This window comes from Oncorhynchus nerka, linkage group LG17 (genome assembly GCF_034236695.1).
Source record: "Oncorhynchus nerka isolate Pitt River linkage group LG17, Oner_Uvic_2.0, whole genome shotgun sequence".
Taxonomy (NCBI): Eukaryota; Metazoa; Chordata; class Actinopteri; order Salmoniformes; family Salmonidae; genus Oncorhynchus; species Oncorhynchus nerka.
Window position 1 is genome coordinate 11,042,467 of NC_088412.1, and position 15,014 is coordinate 11,057,480.

The 15,014-nt window shown below is 42.0% G+C and overlaps 1 protein-coding gene across 2 annotated transcripts in view; it reads left to right on the forward strand.

Annotated features, from left to right (window-relative positions):
* Positions 1 to 15,014, forward strand: part of LOC115126448 (neuroplastin-like) — a 69,642-nt gene that overhangs the window by 49,657 nt on the left and 4,971 nt on the right. For both annotated transcript variants that reach the window (XM_065002957.1, XM_065002958.1), the window contains 6 exons: positions 82 to 256; positions 1,286 to 1,380; positions 7,530 to 7,663; positions 8,477 to 8,750; positions 14,269 to 14,290; positions 14,636 to 14,718. In XM_065002957.1, the coding sequence (XP_064859029.1) occupies positions 82 to 256; positions 1,286 to 1,380; positions 7,530 to 7,663; positions 8,477 to 8,750; positions 14,269 to 14,290; positions 14,636 to 14,696 (761 nt within the window). In that variant the 3' untranslated portion in view covers positions 14,697 to 14,718. The remainder of the gene's footprint in view (positions 1 to 81; positions 257 to 1,285; positions 1,381 to 7,529; positions 7,664 to 8,476; positions 8,751 to 14,268; positions 14,291 to 14,635; positions 14,719 to 15,014) is intronic.

Here is a 15,014-nt window from a genome sequence, read left to right on the forward strand (position 1 = left end):
ATTGGAAATGTCAGTTTAACTTCATGTGTTGAATGTATTGAAATGGAATTGAATATTGGAAGTGTTTTATTGGTGTTTCAGAGCCTTCCATCAACTCGTCGGACCACATCATGCTGCCCACTGATCACCACAGCCTGCCCATCACTTTGCAGTGCAACCTAACTTCAGCCCACAGTGCCCACAAGGAGAGCTTCTGGATGAAGAATGGGGAGGAGATCCAAGAGACCCGCGGAGAGAGAGCCAACACTGAGTACTAGTACGTCCCCATCTATAAGGGTTTAACAACAGTCATGGCAGGGAGAGTTTAGATCATTATCTGTCCTCCTATTTCCTTATTATCTTAGATCATTATCTGTCCTCCTATTTCCTTATTATCTTAGATCATTATCTGTCCTCCTATTTCCTTATTATCTTAGATCATTATCTGTCCTCCTATTTCCTTATTATCTTAGATCATTATCTGTCCTCCTATTTCCTTATTATCTTAGATCATTATCTGTCCTCCTATTTCCTTATTATCTTAGATCATTATCTGTCCTCCTATTTCCTTATTATCTTAGATCATTATCTGTCCTCCTATTTCCTTATTATCTTAGATCATTATCTGTCCTCCTATTTCCTTATTATCTTAGATCATTATCTGTCCTCCTATTTCCTTATTATCTTAGATCATTATCTGTCCTCCTATTTCCTTATTATCTTAGATCATTATCTGTCCTCCTATTTCCTTATTATCTTAGATCATGATCTGTCCTCCTATTTCCTTATTTATTCCTTATATGTAATAAAGCCCTTATTGGTTAATAAAGTAGATCGGTTGGGCCCTCTTGTCTCTTCCTCAACTCTTTTTTTGAATTGACATCCTAGTGAATATTTTTGATGATTGATTAGGGGCTTGGAACTCTCCCCTTCAGTCTTATTTAGTGTTGTGTTGAGGATCCCTGGCTGTCACGCTGGAGACCGGGGTTCATTTCCCCCGATGGGGGAGCTTTAAACATATAAGTGTTGACTAACTTTGAAAATATCCTCTCTGTCGTGTTAGAATTCTGGGGGTTTCTTTATTGTTCCTGATTATTAGAGATGTTGAAGATGGGTTGGTCTAGGTCCTACAGTATTGGCCCCGCTTGGCCCCTTATGGGTAACAGTCCTCTAACCTAAGTACACATTTCTGAAGAAACGACAGATTATTGGGACGCAGGCAATGCCTCTGACATCAGAGTGCCTTTCAGAGTTAGAACTAAACGAGGATTGATTGACTTGTGGTGTTTGTTTTGTGTAAATCCAGCCTGAAGAAGCCCCGAGGAGAGGATTCAGGGGAGTACATGTGTGTCTACACCTTCGATCAGGCCCCGTCTGCTAACGCCACCATCGAGATTAAAGGTACGACCTATCCCTAACCCTCCGTTAACATAACATATTGTTGTATGAGGTTAGCTACACCATCGAGATTAAAGGTACGACCTATCCCTAACCCTCCGTTAACATAACATAGTGTTGTATGAGGTTAGCCACACCATCGAGATTAAAGGTACAGTACTACTCCCACCCGCCAGTGTTGAATAGTAATTCACATGAGTCATTCACATGAATCATTCACGAGTCATTCACATTCACATGAATCATTGACATGAATCATTCCAAGGGGCAATGATGACCTAATAGGCTGCCCAATTTAGCACTGTCATATAGTCCCTGAAATACCGCCTTTCATAGGGCCTCCCTGCCTACATCAGACCTGGGTTCAAATACTATTTCAGGTATTTCAATTACTTTTTAATATATTTCCAAAAAAAGTATTCAGATAACCTTTATTTGAAAAAACAAGTAGTACAATATTGGAATGTATTTGGAGATACACTTGGAAGGTGTTTGAAAATACTCAAATACACTGACTCACACATTCCCATGCATTGAATCCAGGTATTTGATAATATTATTTGAAAAAAGTATTAACTAAAATACTCAAAAGTATTTGTTTTGTGCAGTGTATTTGAAAATACTAAAATAAGACAGAAAAAACATATTTAAATAACAAATACTCAAATACACATGTATTTGTCCCCAGGTCTGGCCTACACCACCATTGAGTGTTGAATGGTAGACATTGTATTAGGTACACCTCGTTCACAAAAATGGATTGCTTCTACAAACATTGAGTCACATGGCTGTGGCTTGCTACTCTATATAAAGCAGGCAGACAGGCATCGAGGCATTCAGTTACTGTTTGATTAAACGTTAGAATGCGCAAAGCTAGTGACCTAAGCAACTCTGAGCATGGTATGATCATCAGTGCCAGGCGTGTCGGATCCAGTATCTCAGAAATGTCCTCCTGACACGACAGTGTCTAGGGTTTACTGAGAATGATGCGACAGGCCTCCCGAGTGGTCTAAGGCACTGCATCGCAGTGCTAGCTTGTGCCACCAGAGATTCTGGGTTCGAGTCCAGGCTCTGTCGCGACCGGGAGACCCATGGGGTGGCGCACAATTGGCCCAGCGTCGTCCGGGTTAGGGGAGGGTTTGGCCGGCAGGGATGTCCTTGTCCCATCGGGCACTAGTGACTCCTGTGGTGTGCCGGGCGCATTGCACGCTGACACTGTGTTTTCTCCGACACAGTGGTACGGCTGGCTTCCAGGTTAAGTGGGCATTGTGTCAAGAAGCAGTGCGGCTTGGCAGGGTTGTGTTTCGGAGGACGCACGGCTCTCGACCTTCGCCTCTCCCGAGTCCGTACGAGAGTTGCAGCGATGAGACAAAACTAGCAACAGGATACCACAAAATTGGGGAGAAAAAGAGGTAAAAAAAAATAAAAGAGAGAGAGAGAATGGTGCAAGACACTTTAAACAACCAGTCAGCAGCAGTCCTGTGGCAGTCCTGTGGCAGTCCTGTGGCAGTCCTGTGGGCGAAAACAGATAGTTGATGAGAGAAGTCGAAGGGAAATGCAAGCTAACAGGTGGGCCACAAATGGACAACATCTCGGAACTCATCGATCCTTGTCACCGATGGGCTATTGCAGCAGACGACCGCACCGGGTTCCGCTCCTATCAGCTAAAAACAAGAAGAAGAAGTGGTGCCAGTGGGCACGACATCACCAACACTGGACAATTGAGGAGTGGGAAAACGTTGCCTGGTCCAACGAATGCTGTTACATCACGCTGATGACAGAGTCCGGATTTAGCGTAAAACGTGCTTCCTGCTTTTGCCAGCCAATCATCTGTGGACTGAACTGACATGGTTTGTAAATAATAATGTAAATAATAATAGTTTCAGTGACCTTTCAGTGACTGGATTCTGAATTCTTATTCCTTACACTCATTGCTGCTCCTTTATTCGCACACATGCATGCATACACACACACACACACACACACACACACACACACACACACACACACACACACACACACACACACACACACACATACCGTAAACACACACACCGTACACAAACACAAACACACACAGCAGTGAATGGATTCCCATGGGGCTAGTACTGATCGTTCCCAATAGACAGCAAGAGATAACTTCATTTAGGATTAGAGCGAATGCAGAGTGTTTATGAATCAAGATGCCGCAACAACAGAACAACAGCTGTTAAATGAATAACACAGGTTATTCGAAGGTTGAACATTACCCACGAGGCAATGTACAGCTGGAGATGCTGTTGTAATTGAATCTCAGCGTACAATTGTAATTGATGATTTTAATATTTACTAGAGCAAACTTATTCTAATAGAGAACTCTATATACCTTCACATTGGAATTGGAACTACAGTTTAAATTCTGTAATTGACTGATTTGTAATGGAATGGAACCCTGCCCTGATGTTAGTACACCAATGGGGTTCTATTATGAGATAACACTATTAGTGAAACTATCATTACTTTCATTGGTTGCGTCCTAAGTGGTGCCCTGAAATGGCGCCCTATTCCTTTTATAGTGCACTTCTTTTGACCATATCCTATAGGGTTCTATGTAGTGGGAAGTAATATTTGATACACTATATTACATCACATGCGACTCGTTAGAAGACTAAGCAATTCGCTTATTAAAAGCGTTATCTGACTCCATAAACTCCATAAAGATAATTAGCAATATGCAAGAGGTTGAGTTAGAGTAATATACAATGAAGAAATGTCTGAGAAAGGAATTCTAAATAGAAGTGTATTTGATTACGCTGTAGAACGAATGGATAGACATGCAAGTCCTAAAGCTTAAGTTACAAAGCATTAACAAGGCATTATTCTGAGGGAGGGAGGGAGGGAAGGAAGGAAGGAAGGAGGAGGGATGGAGGGAGGGAGAGAGAGGGAGGGAAGAAGGAAGGAAGGAAGGAAGGAAGGAAGGAAGGAAGGGAGGGAGGGAGGGAGGGAGGGAGGGAGGGAGAAAGAAAGAAAGAAAGAGAGAGAGAGAGAGAGAGTAGGTTTCTCACCACAGCAAGTCAGGGACACAAGAGAAATAATCATTCATCTAAGACCATTTTTTATGCATCTGAGATGTTTGGACTCAGGATCTGAATTGTTGACCAATAGTATTAATGTAAAGGTAACCTCCAATCAGATATCACAGGTACATGATGTAACCTCTACTCAGAGTTTAAACAATGAGGTTGGTATGACAACACAGAGAATGCTGAATTCTTAAGACAACACAGAGAATGCTGAATTCTTAAGACAACACAGAGAATGCTTCATTCTTAGGACAACACAGAGAATGCTGAATTCTTAAGACAACACAGAGAATGCTGAATTCTTAAGACAACACAGAGAATGCTGAATTCTTAAGACAACACAGAGAATGCTTCATTCTTAGGACAACACAGAGAATGCTGAATTCTTAAGACAACACAGAGAATGCTGAATTCTTAAGACAACACAGAGAATGCTTCATTCTTAGGACAACACAGAGAATGCTGAATTCTTAAGACAACACAGAGAATGCTGAATTCTTAAGACAACACAGAGAATGCTGAATTCTTAAGACAACACAGAGAATGCTGAATTCTTAAGACAACACAGAGAATGCTTCATTCTTAGGACAACACAGAGAATTATGAATTCTTAAGACAACACAGAGGAAATTCTTGCATCTAGTTGATAAGACAGGTCACTTCGTGCCCTGGGTTGCCCTACATCTATAGGTCTATACACAGTACAGGAAATGGGCTAGGCTGGCCTACATCTATAGATCTATACACAGTACAGGAAATGGGCTGCCCTACATCTATAGGTCTATACACAGTACAGGAAATGGGCTGGGCTGCCCTACATCTATAGGTCTATACACATTACAGGAAATGGGCTGCCCTACATCAATAGGTGTATACACAGTACAGGAAATGGAATGGGCTGCCCTACATCTATAGGTGTATACACAGTACAGGAAATGGGCTGGGCTGCCCTACATCTATAGGTCTATACACCGTACAGGAAATGGGCTGCACTACATCTTTAGGTCTATACACAGTACAGGAAATGGGCTGCCCTACATCTATAGCTCTATACACAGTTCAGGAAATGGGCTGCACTACATCTATAGGTCTATACACCATACAGGAAATGGGCTGGGCTGGCCTACATCTATAGGTCTATACACCATACAGGAAATGGCCTGCCCTACATATATAGGTCTATACACAGTACAGGAAATGGGCTGGGGCGCCCTACATCTATAGGTCTATACACCATACAGGAAATGGGCTGCCCTACATCTATAGGTCTATACACAGTACAGGAAATGGGCTGGGCTGGCCTACATATATAGGTCTATACACAGTACAGGAAATGGGCTGGGTCGCCCTACAGCTATAGGTCTATACACCGTACAGGAAATGGGCTGCCCTACATCTATAGGTCTATACACAGTACAGGAAATGGGCTGGGCTGGCCTACATCTATAGGTCTATACACCGTACAGGAAATGGCCTGCCCTACATCTATAGGTTTATACACAGTACAGGAAATGGGCTGGGTCGCCCTACATCTTTAAGTCTATACACAGTACAGGAAATGGGCTGCACTACATCTATAGGTCTATACACAGTACAGGAAATGGGCTGGGCTGCTACATCTATAGGTCTATACACAGTGCAGGAAATGGCATGCCCTACATCTATAGGTATTTACACAGTACAGGAAATGGGCTGCCCTACATCTTTAGGTCTATACACAGTATAAGAAATGGGCTTCCCTACATCTATAGGTCTATACACCGTACAGGAAATGGGCTGGGTCGCCCTACATCTATAGGTCTGTACACAGTTCAGGAAATGGGCTGTCCTACATCTATAGGTCTATACACCGTACAGGAAATGGGCTGCCCTACATCTATAGGTCTATACACCGTACAGGAAATGGGCTGGGTCGCCCTACATCTATAGGTCTATACACAGTACAGGAAATGGGCTGCCCTACATCTATAGGTCTATACACAGTACAGGAAATGGGCTGGGCAGCCCTACATCTATAGGTCTATACACAGTACAGGAAATGGGCTGGGTCGCCCTACATCTATAGGTCTATACACAGTACAGGAAATGGGCTGGGCTGCCCTACATCTATAGGTCTATACACCGTACAGGAAATGGGCTGGGCTGCCCTACATCTATAGGTCTATACACAGTACAGGAAATGGGCTGGGCTGCCCTACATCTATAGGTCTATACACAGTACAGGAAATGGGCTTCCCTACATCTATAGGTCTATACACAGTACAGGAAATGGGCTGGGTCGCCCTACATCTATAGGTCTATACACAGTGCAGGAAATGGGCTGGGCTGGCCTACATCTATAGGTCTATACACCGTACAGGAAATGGGCTGGGTCGCCCTACATCTATAGGTCTATACACAGTACAGGAAATGGGCTTCCCTACATCTATAGGTCTATACACAGTACAGGAAATGGGCTGGGTCGCCCTACATCTATAGGTCTATACACAGTGCAGGAAATGGGCTGGGCTGGCCTACATCTATAGGTCTATACACCGTACAGGAAATGGGCTGGGTCGCCCTACATCTATAGGTCTATACACCGTACAGGAAATGGGCTGGGCTGCCCTACATCTATAGGTCTATACACAGTACAGGAAATGGGCTGGGCTGCCCTACATCTATAGGTCTATACACAGTACAGGAAATGGGCTGCCCTACATCTATAGGTCTATACACAGTACAGGAAATGGGCTGGGTCGCCCTACATCTATAGGTCTATACACAGTGCAGGAAATGGGCTGGGCTGGCCTACATCTATAGGTCTATACACCGTACAGGAAATGGGCTGGGTCGCCCTACATCTAAAGGTCTATACACCGTACAGGAAATGGGCTGGGCTGCCCTACATCTAAAGGTCTATACACAGTACAGGAAATGGGCTTCCCTACATCTATAGGTCTATACACAGTACAGGAAATGGGCTGGTATTGGGAACACAATCCCTGAGACTTTATTATGTGATAACACGGTATTATTACTGAAACTTATCATTGCCTTCCTTTAAAAAAAATGTCCTTTGTTCTTATTTGTCGATTTCCCTCATTCCAGCTGTTCCTGACATCATAGGCCACAAGCGTAGTGACAATAAGAATGAGGGCCAGAAGGCCTTGCTATACTGTAAGTCCACTGGCTACCCCTACCCTATCTGGACCTGGCGCAAACTGGACAACGGGTTCTACATGGTACGTTGTTGTTGTTGTTGTTCTTCTTCTCCTTGCTGTTGTTGTTGTTCTTCTTCTTGTTATTGTTGTTGTTGTTCTTCTTCTTATTGTTATTGTTGTTGTTCTTCTTCTTGTTATTGTTGTTGTTGTTCTTCTTGTTATTGTTGTTGTTGTTCTTCTTGTTGTTGTTATTGTTGTTGTTGTTGTTGTTCTTCTTCTTGTTATTGTTGTTCTTCTTGTTATTGTTGCTGTTGTTCTTCTTGTTATTGTTGTTGTTGTTGCTCTTGTTGTTCTTCTTCTTGTTATTGTTGTTGTTGTTCTTCTTCTTATTGTTGTTGTTGTTCTTCTTCTTGTTCTTGCTGTTGTTGTTGTTCTTCTTCTTGTTATTGTTGTTGTTGTTCTTCTTCTTGTTATTGTTGTTGTTGTTCTTCTTGTTGTTGTTATTGTTGTTGTTGTTCTTCTTCTTCTTGTTATTGTTGTTCTTCTTCTTGTTATTGTTGTTGTTGTTGTTCTTCTTCTTGTTATTGTTGCTGTTGTTGTTGTTCTTGTTGTTGTTGCTCTTGTTGTTGTTGTTCTTCTTCTTGTTATTGTTGTTCTTCTTCTTCTTGTTATTGTTGCTGTTGTTGTTGTTCTTCTTGTTATTGTTGTTGTTGTTGCTCTTGTTGTTATTCTTCTTGTTATTGTTGTTGTTCTTCTTGTTATTGTTGTTGTTGTTCTTCTTCTTGTTGTTGTTGTTGTTGTTCTTGTTGTTGTTGTTGTTGTTGCTCTTGTTGTTGTTGTTCTTGTTCTTCTACTTCTTATGACCATCACTTCTCCTCCTGCATCTCCCGACAGGACATCAACAACTCCTCCGGTCGTTTCTTCATTAACAACAAAGACAACTACACTGAGCTGAGCATCATCAACCTGGACATCGACTCCGACCCGGGGGAGTACCAGTGTAACGCCACCAACATGATCGGCACCTCGTCCATCGTGTCTGTGCTGCGGGTCCGGAGCTACCTGGCCTGGCTTTGGCCTCTGCTGGGCGTCCTGGCCGAGGTCGTTATCCTGGTCGTCATCATCGTGGTCTATGAGAAACGCAAGAAGCCAGACGACATACAAGACGGTGAGTCAGGAGTCTGAGACCATATCAGCCATGGTGGCCATTTTGGTTTGCTTGTGGTTCGTTCTCCTCATTTCAATGTTTTTATTGTTGTTTGTGGTCAAATATAGTTTGCAGATAGCCATTTCAAATTATTCATTATTTTCCAAGAGGAGAAAAACAGTAATCAGCATTATTCAATACTGTTCAGGGTTTACCCTCCTGTTAACCCACAGTGTTCAGGGTTTACCCTCCTGTTAACCCACGGTGTTCAGGGTTTACCCTCCTGTTAACCCACGGTGTTCAGGGTTTACCCTCCTGTTAACCCACGGTGTTCAGGGTTTACCCTCCTGTTAACCCACGGTGTTCAGGGTTTACCCTCCTGTTAACCCACGGTGTTCAGGGTTTACCCTCCTGTTAACCCACGGTGTTCAGGGTTTACCCTCCTGTTAACCCACGGTGTTCAGGGTTTACCCTCCTGTTAACCCTCCTGTTAACCCACGGTGTTCAGGGTTTACTCTCCTGTTAACCCACGGTGTTCAGGGTTTACCCTCCTGTTAACCCACGGTGTTCAGGGTTTACCCTCCTGTTAACCCACGGTGTTCAGGGTTTACCCTCCTGTTAACCCACGGTGTTCAGGGTTTACCCACCTGTTAACCCACGGTGTTCAGGGTTTACCCTCCTGTTGACCCACGGTGTTCAGGGTTTACCCTCCTGTTGACCCACGGTGTTCAGGGTTTACCCTCCTGTTAACCCACGGTGTTCAGGGTTTACCCTCCTGTTGACCCACGGTGTTCAGGGTTTACCCTCCTGTTAACCCACGGTGTTCAGGGTTTACCCTCCTGTTGACCCACGGTGTTCAGGGTTTACCCACCAAATTGTTACCACTACATCCTTGCTAAAAACGTCCCAGCTGGCCTAATCACATTACCCATGAATATTCAATCTGTTAGATTGTCCTGACAAGGTGTGTCCTACAGCAACAGTGTTGTGTGTGTGTGTGTGTGTATGTGTGTGTGTGTGTGTGTGTGTCCCCCTGTTGGGTGAAGCTACTCAGACTGAATTATTGAGTACAGGTGTAGCCAGTATAGTGTCAGGTAACGACAGAGCAGATGTCTGCTGACCTGCAAAAGCTGACTTCAAAGTATTTTTCTGTCTAGACAGACTGCAATTTCTGATCCATTCTGATCAACTGGCTTGTTCCTGTGTCAGGAAAATAAATACCACATTAATCAGATCATATACTGTACCTGGCCATTAATCAGATCATATACTGTACCTGGCCATTAATCAGATCATATACTGTACCTGGCCATTACGACAGATCATATACTGTACCTGGCCATTAATCAGATCATATACTGTACCTGGCCATTAATCAGATCATATACTGTACCTGGCCATTAATCAGATCATATACTGTACCTGGCCATTACGACAGATCATATACTGTACCTGGCCATTAATCAGATCATATACTGTACCTGGCCATTAATCAGATCATATACTGTACCTGGCCATTACGACAGATCATATACTGTACCTGGCCATTAATCAGATCATATACTGTACCTGGCCATTAATCAGATCATATACTGTACCTGGCCATTAATCAGATCATATACTGTACCTGGCCATTACGACAGATCATATACTGTACCTGGCCATTAATCAGATCATATACTGTACCTGGCCATTACGACAGATCATATACTGTACCTGGCCATTACGACAGATCATATACTGTACCTGGCCATTAATCAGATCATATACTGTACCTGGCCATTAATCAGATCATATACTGTACCTGGCCATTACGACAGATCATATACTGTACCTGGCCAGTAATCAGATCATATACTGTACCTGGCCATTAATCAGATCATATACTGTACCTGGCCATTAATCAGATCATATACTGTACCTGGCCATTACGACAGATCATATACTGTACCTGGCCATTAATCAGATCATATACTGTACCTGGCCATTACGACAGATCATATACTGTACCTGGCCATTAATCAGATCATATACTGTACCTGGCCATTACGACAGATCATATACTGTACCTGGCCATTACGACAGATCATATACTGTACCTGGCCATTAATCAGATCATATACTGTACCTGGCCATTAATCAGATCATATACTGTACCTGGCCATTAATCAGATCATATACTGTACCTGGCTATTACGACAGATCATATACTGTACCTGGCCATTAATCAGATCATATACTGTACCTGGCCATTAATCAGATCATATACTGTACCTGGCCATTAATCAGATCATATAATGTACCTGGCCATTAATCAGATCATATACTGTACCTGGCCATTAATCAGATCATATACTGTACCTGGCCATTACGACAGATCATATACTGTACCTGGCCATTAATCAGATCATATACTGTACCTGGCCATTAATCAGATCATATACTGTACCTGGCCATTAATCAGATCATATACTGTACCTGGCCATTAATCAGATCATATACTGTACCTGGCCATTAATCAGATCATATACTGTACCTGGCCATTATGACAGATCATATACTGTACCTGGCCATTAATCAGATCATATACTGTACCTGGCCATTAATCAGATCATATACTGTACCTGGCCATTAATCAGATCATATACTGTACCTGGCCATTACGACAGATCATATACTGTACCTGGCCATTAATCAGATCATATACTGTACCTGGCCATTAATCAGATCATATACTGTACCTGGCCATTACGACAGATCATATACTGTACCTGGCCATTAATCAGATCATATACTGTACCTGGCCATTAATCAGATCATATACTGTACCTGGCCATTAATCAGATCATATACTGTACCTGGCCATTACGACAGATCATATACTGTACCTGGCCATTAATCAGATCATATACTGTACCTGGCCATTAATCAGATCATATACTGTACCTGGCCATTAATCAGATCATATACTGTACCTGGCCATTAATCAGATCATATACTGTACCTGGCCATTACGACAGATCATATACTGTACCTGGCCATTAATCAGATCATATACTGTACCTGGCCATTAATCAGATCATATACTGTACCTGGCCATTAATCAGATCATATACTGTACCTGGCCATTAATCAGATCATATACTGTACCTGGCCATTAATCAGATCATATACTGTACCTGGCCATTAATCAGATCATATACTGTACCTGGCCATTAATCAGATCATCATACTGTACCTGGCCATTAATCAGATCATATACTGTACCTGGCCATTAATCAGATCATATACTGTACCTGGCCATTACGACAGATCATATACTGTACCTGGCCATTAATCAGATCATATACTGTACCTGGCCATTACGACAGATCATATACTGTACCTGGCCATTAATCAGATCATATACTGTACCTGGCCATTAATCAGATCATATACTGTACCTGGCCATTAATCAGATCATATACTGTACCTGGCCATTACGACAGATCATATACTGTACCTGGCCATTACGACAGATCATATACTGTACCTGGCCATTAATCAGATCATATACTGTACCTGGCCATTAATCAGATCATATACTGTACCTGGCCATTACGACAGATCATATACTGTACCTGGCCATTAATCAGATCATATACTGTACCTGGCCATTAATCAGATCATATACTGTACCTGGCCATTAATCAGATCATATACTGTACCTGGCCATTAATCAGATCATATACTGTACCTGGCCATTACGACAGATCAAAGTTGTTTCTGCCTTTGGCCTTTTGTTGGGCAAAAGACACTCACACACACACACACACACACACACACACACACACACACACACACACACACACACACACACACACACACACACACACACATACACACACACACACACACACACACACACACACACACACACACACACACACACACACACACAGTACAACAACCCTTAGTTAATAAATGTTGGCAGGGTATTACTGTGTAATATTTTTCCCCCTCTTTCCCGAATTGCATAACACAACCTATGTTTGGTAAGTGACAGACTGCATGTCTCTTGAGATTCAATCAGCATCTAAGCTTATGTCCAAATCATCCAAGCTAGCCTGATCAGTTTGTGCTGTGTACAGTAGATTACTCCTGTGGTTGTTGTCATGCCAAACAACAACCTTAGGAGTTGGCAAGACAGCACAAACAGATCTGACCCCAGGCTACATCCACACAACATTCTGTACATTCATCTATCCCCAGTGGGCAAGATTTGGCACATGATGTCAAACGGACGTCATTTTCTGGTTTTAAAACAGATTTTCTGGTTGAGAGGATGTCATATTACCAGTTTACAATCAAACCGTGACTGTAAAGATGTTTTGTTTTTTTCTTCACGACGGCACCAAGACGTCATCATGACGTCATCGAGACGTCATATTTTGGTTGTTATCTGTTCGTATAACCAGTTTTGCTCGCTGGGTTTTCTATAGAACCTTAAATTAGAATGTCTCTTACCTTACTGCTTAGGCTACTTCTCTATGGACGTTCACAGTCAGACAGCTTGTATTAAACAACAACAAAATAGTATATCGTGCCAAGGTCACCTTCAAGGTCATCAGTTTTCAATTATTGTATTCCCTATTTGATGCTAGTAGCATAATAGGCTTTTGTAAGGAGTCCATTAATATAATATATGCCATTAAGCAGACACTTTTTAATCAAAAGTAGCTTACAGTCCTGCATACATTTTTAGTATGGGTGGCCTCAGCGGGAATCGAACCCACAACCCTGGCATTGCAAGCACCATCCTCTATCAACTGAGCCACACAGGACTAAAATTGTTTACTTTGTGTTGGTCAATTTCAATGCAGTGAGTGAATAGCCCTTTTGGTGCGCAGCTTGTCTGTCTTTGCATGTATGTTTTTTAACGAAAAGGAATTTAAACTTCTGCTTGAAATTCATAATCACTTTCTCATCTCATGTGGGTTTTGTGGCTCTTTTTGACTGCATTTGGTGTGATTGTGACTGTGAGTGTCCTTCCCTGTTAAGTTTAAAGATGGCTTCCATTCAGCATAGGGCCAATACACTATTTAACTTCTTCACCTGCGATTCCATCCCATCAGCATGGTTTTGAGCTCAAGTTTAGTTCATTCACTTATGGAATTTATGGAACCTAATTAAATCAATTTATGGAACTGGTGGAACTTAATTGTATCAATTTATGGAACTAGTGGAACTTAAATTGTATCAATTTATGGAACTAGTGGAACTAAGTTAAATTCCAAAATCATGGAATTGTGTAACACAAAACTGTCTATGAACATCATTTAACCAAGCCTCCAACCAGACAATGTGTTACAGTCATTCATATTACCACTGTAACACGTTGCTTCTTTAAGGAATACTGTACTTTCTACCCAAACAATTCCCCACCAGCATGCACCATTTTCTTCCTGTCATTTTTTCACAAGATACTTTCAGCTGATAATCTAAAACAAAGTTGTTGTTTTTTGTCTTCATTTCTTCATATTTTCCCTTTGTGCATCAGATGACGAACCAGCTGGACCCATGTAAGTGCATCCATGTTACAACCATTTCTTGATTTAGAGGTCTATGTTTTGCTCCAGTGTTTTTGTGTTGTGTTGTTTCTGTCAACTGCTGTACACTAGAGTTGGGCTCAATTATATTTTGTAAAACTGAAATTGATCTTCCAATTCAAAATGTTCCTAATTGACAGGAACCCTGGGGTACATTGCCTTTAAGTCATGCATACAGTATATTCTACAAACCTTTTTTTACTGCTAAGTAGATGTAAGGTTTTTGACCAATGATCAGCGATCAGGTGTATTATTAGTGTGTTAGCTGTGTTTTGATGGTAACCCAGTCTAACTCAGCCAGTGTGTATCCTATTACAGGAAAACTAACTCCACCAACAACCACAAAGACAAGAACCTTCGTCAGAGGAACACAAACTGAGCAGATTGATGTCTCATTATTTGTGAGTATTTATCCTCTCTGAAGTCAATGCCAGAGTTGTCTGGTCAAAACACAGAGAAAAGAAATGAGCTGGCAGCCATTTTGTTTTCCCAAATTCACATTGTTGTCATTTACTTCATGTAGCAGCAACCTGTCAATCACCACAGATAGTCAATCACATGTTGTGCAGGAAATCAATATTGCTAAAAAGTTTATCCTACTTTATCAATAACTTGTCATCGTATATCTTCCTGTCAATGCTACAGACATACAGACACATATCGTGACATGTAATCTGCAAGTGGTGTGTAACGGCCA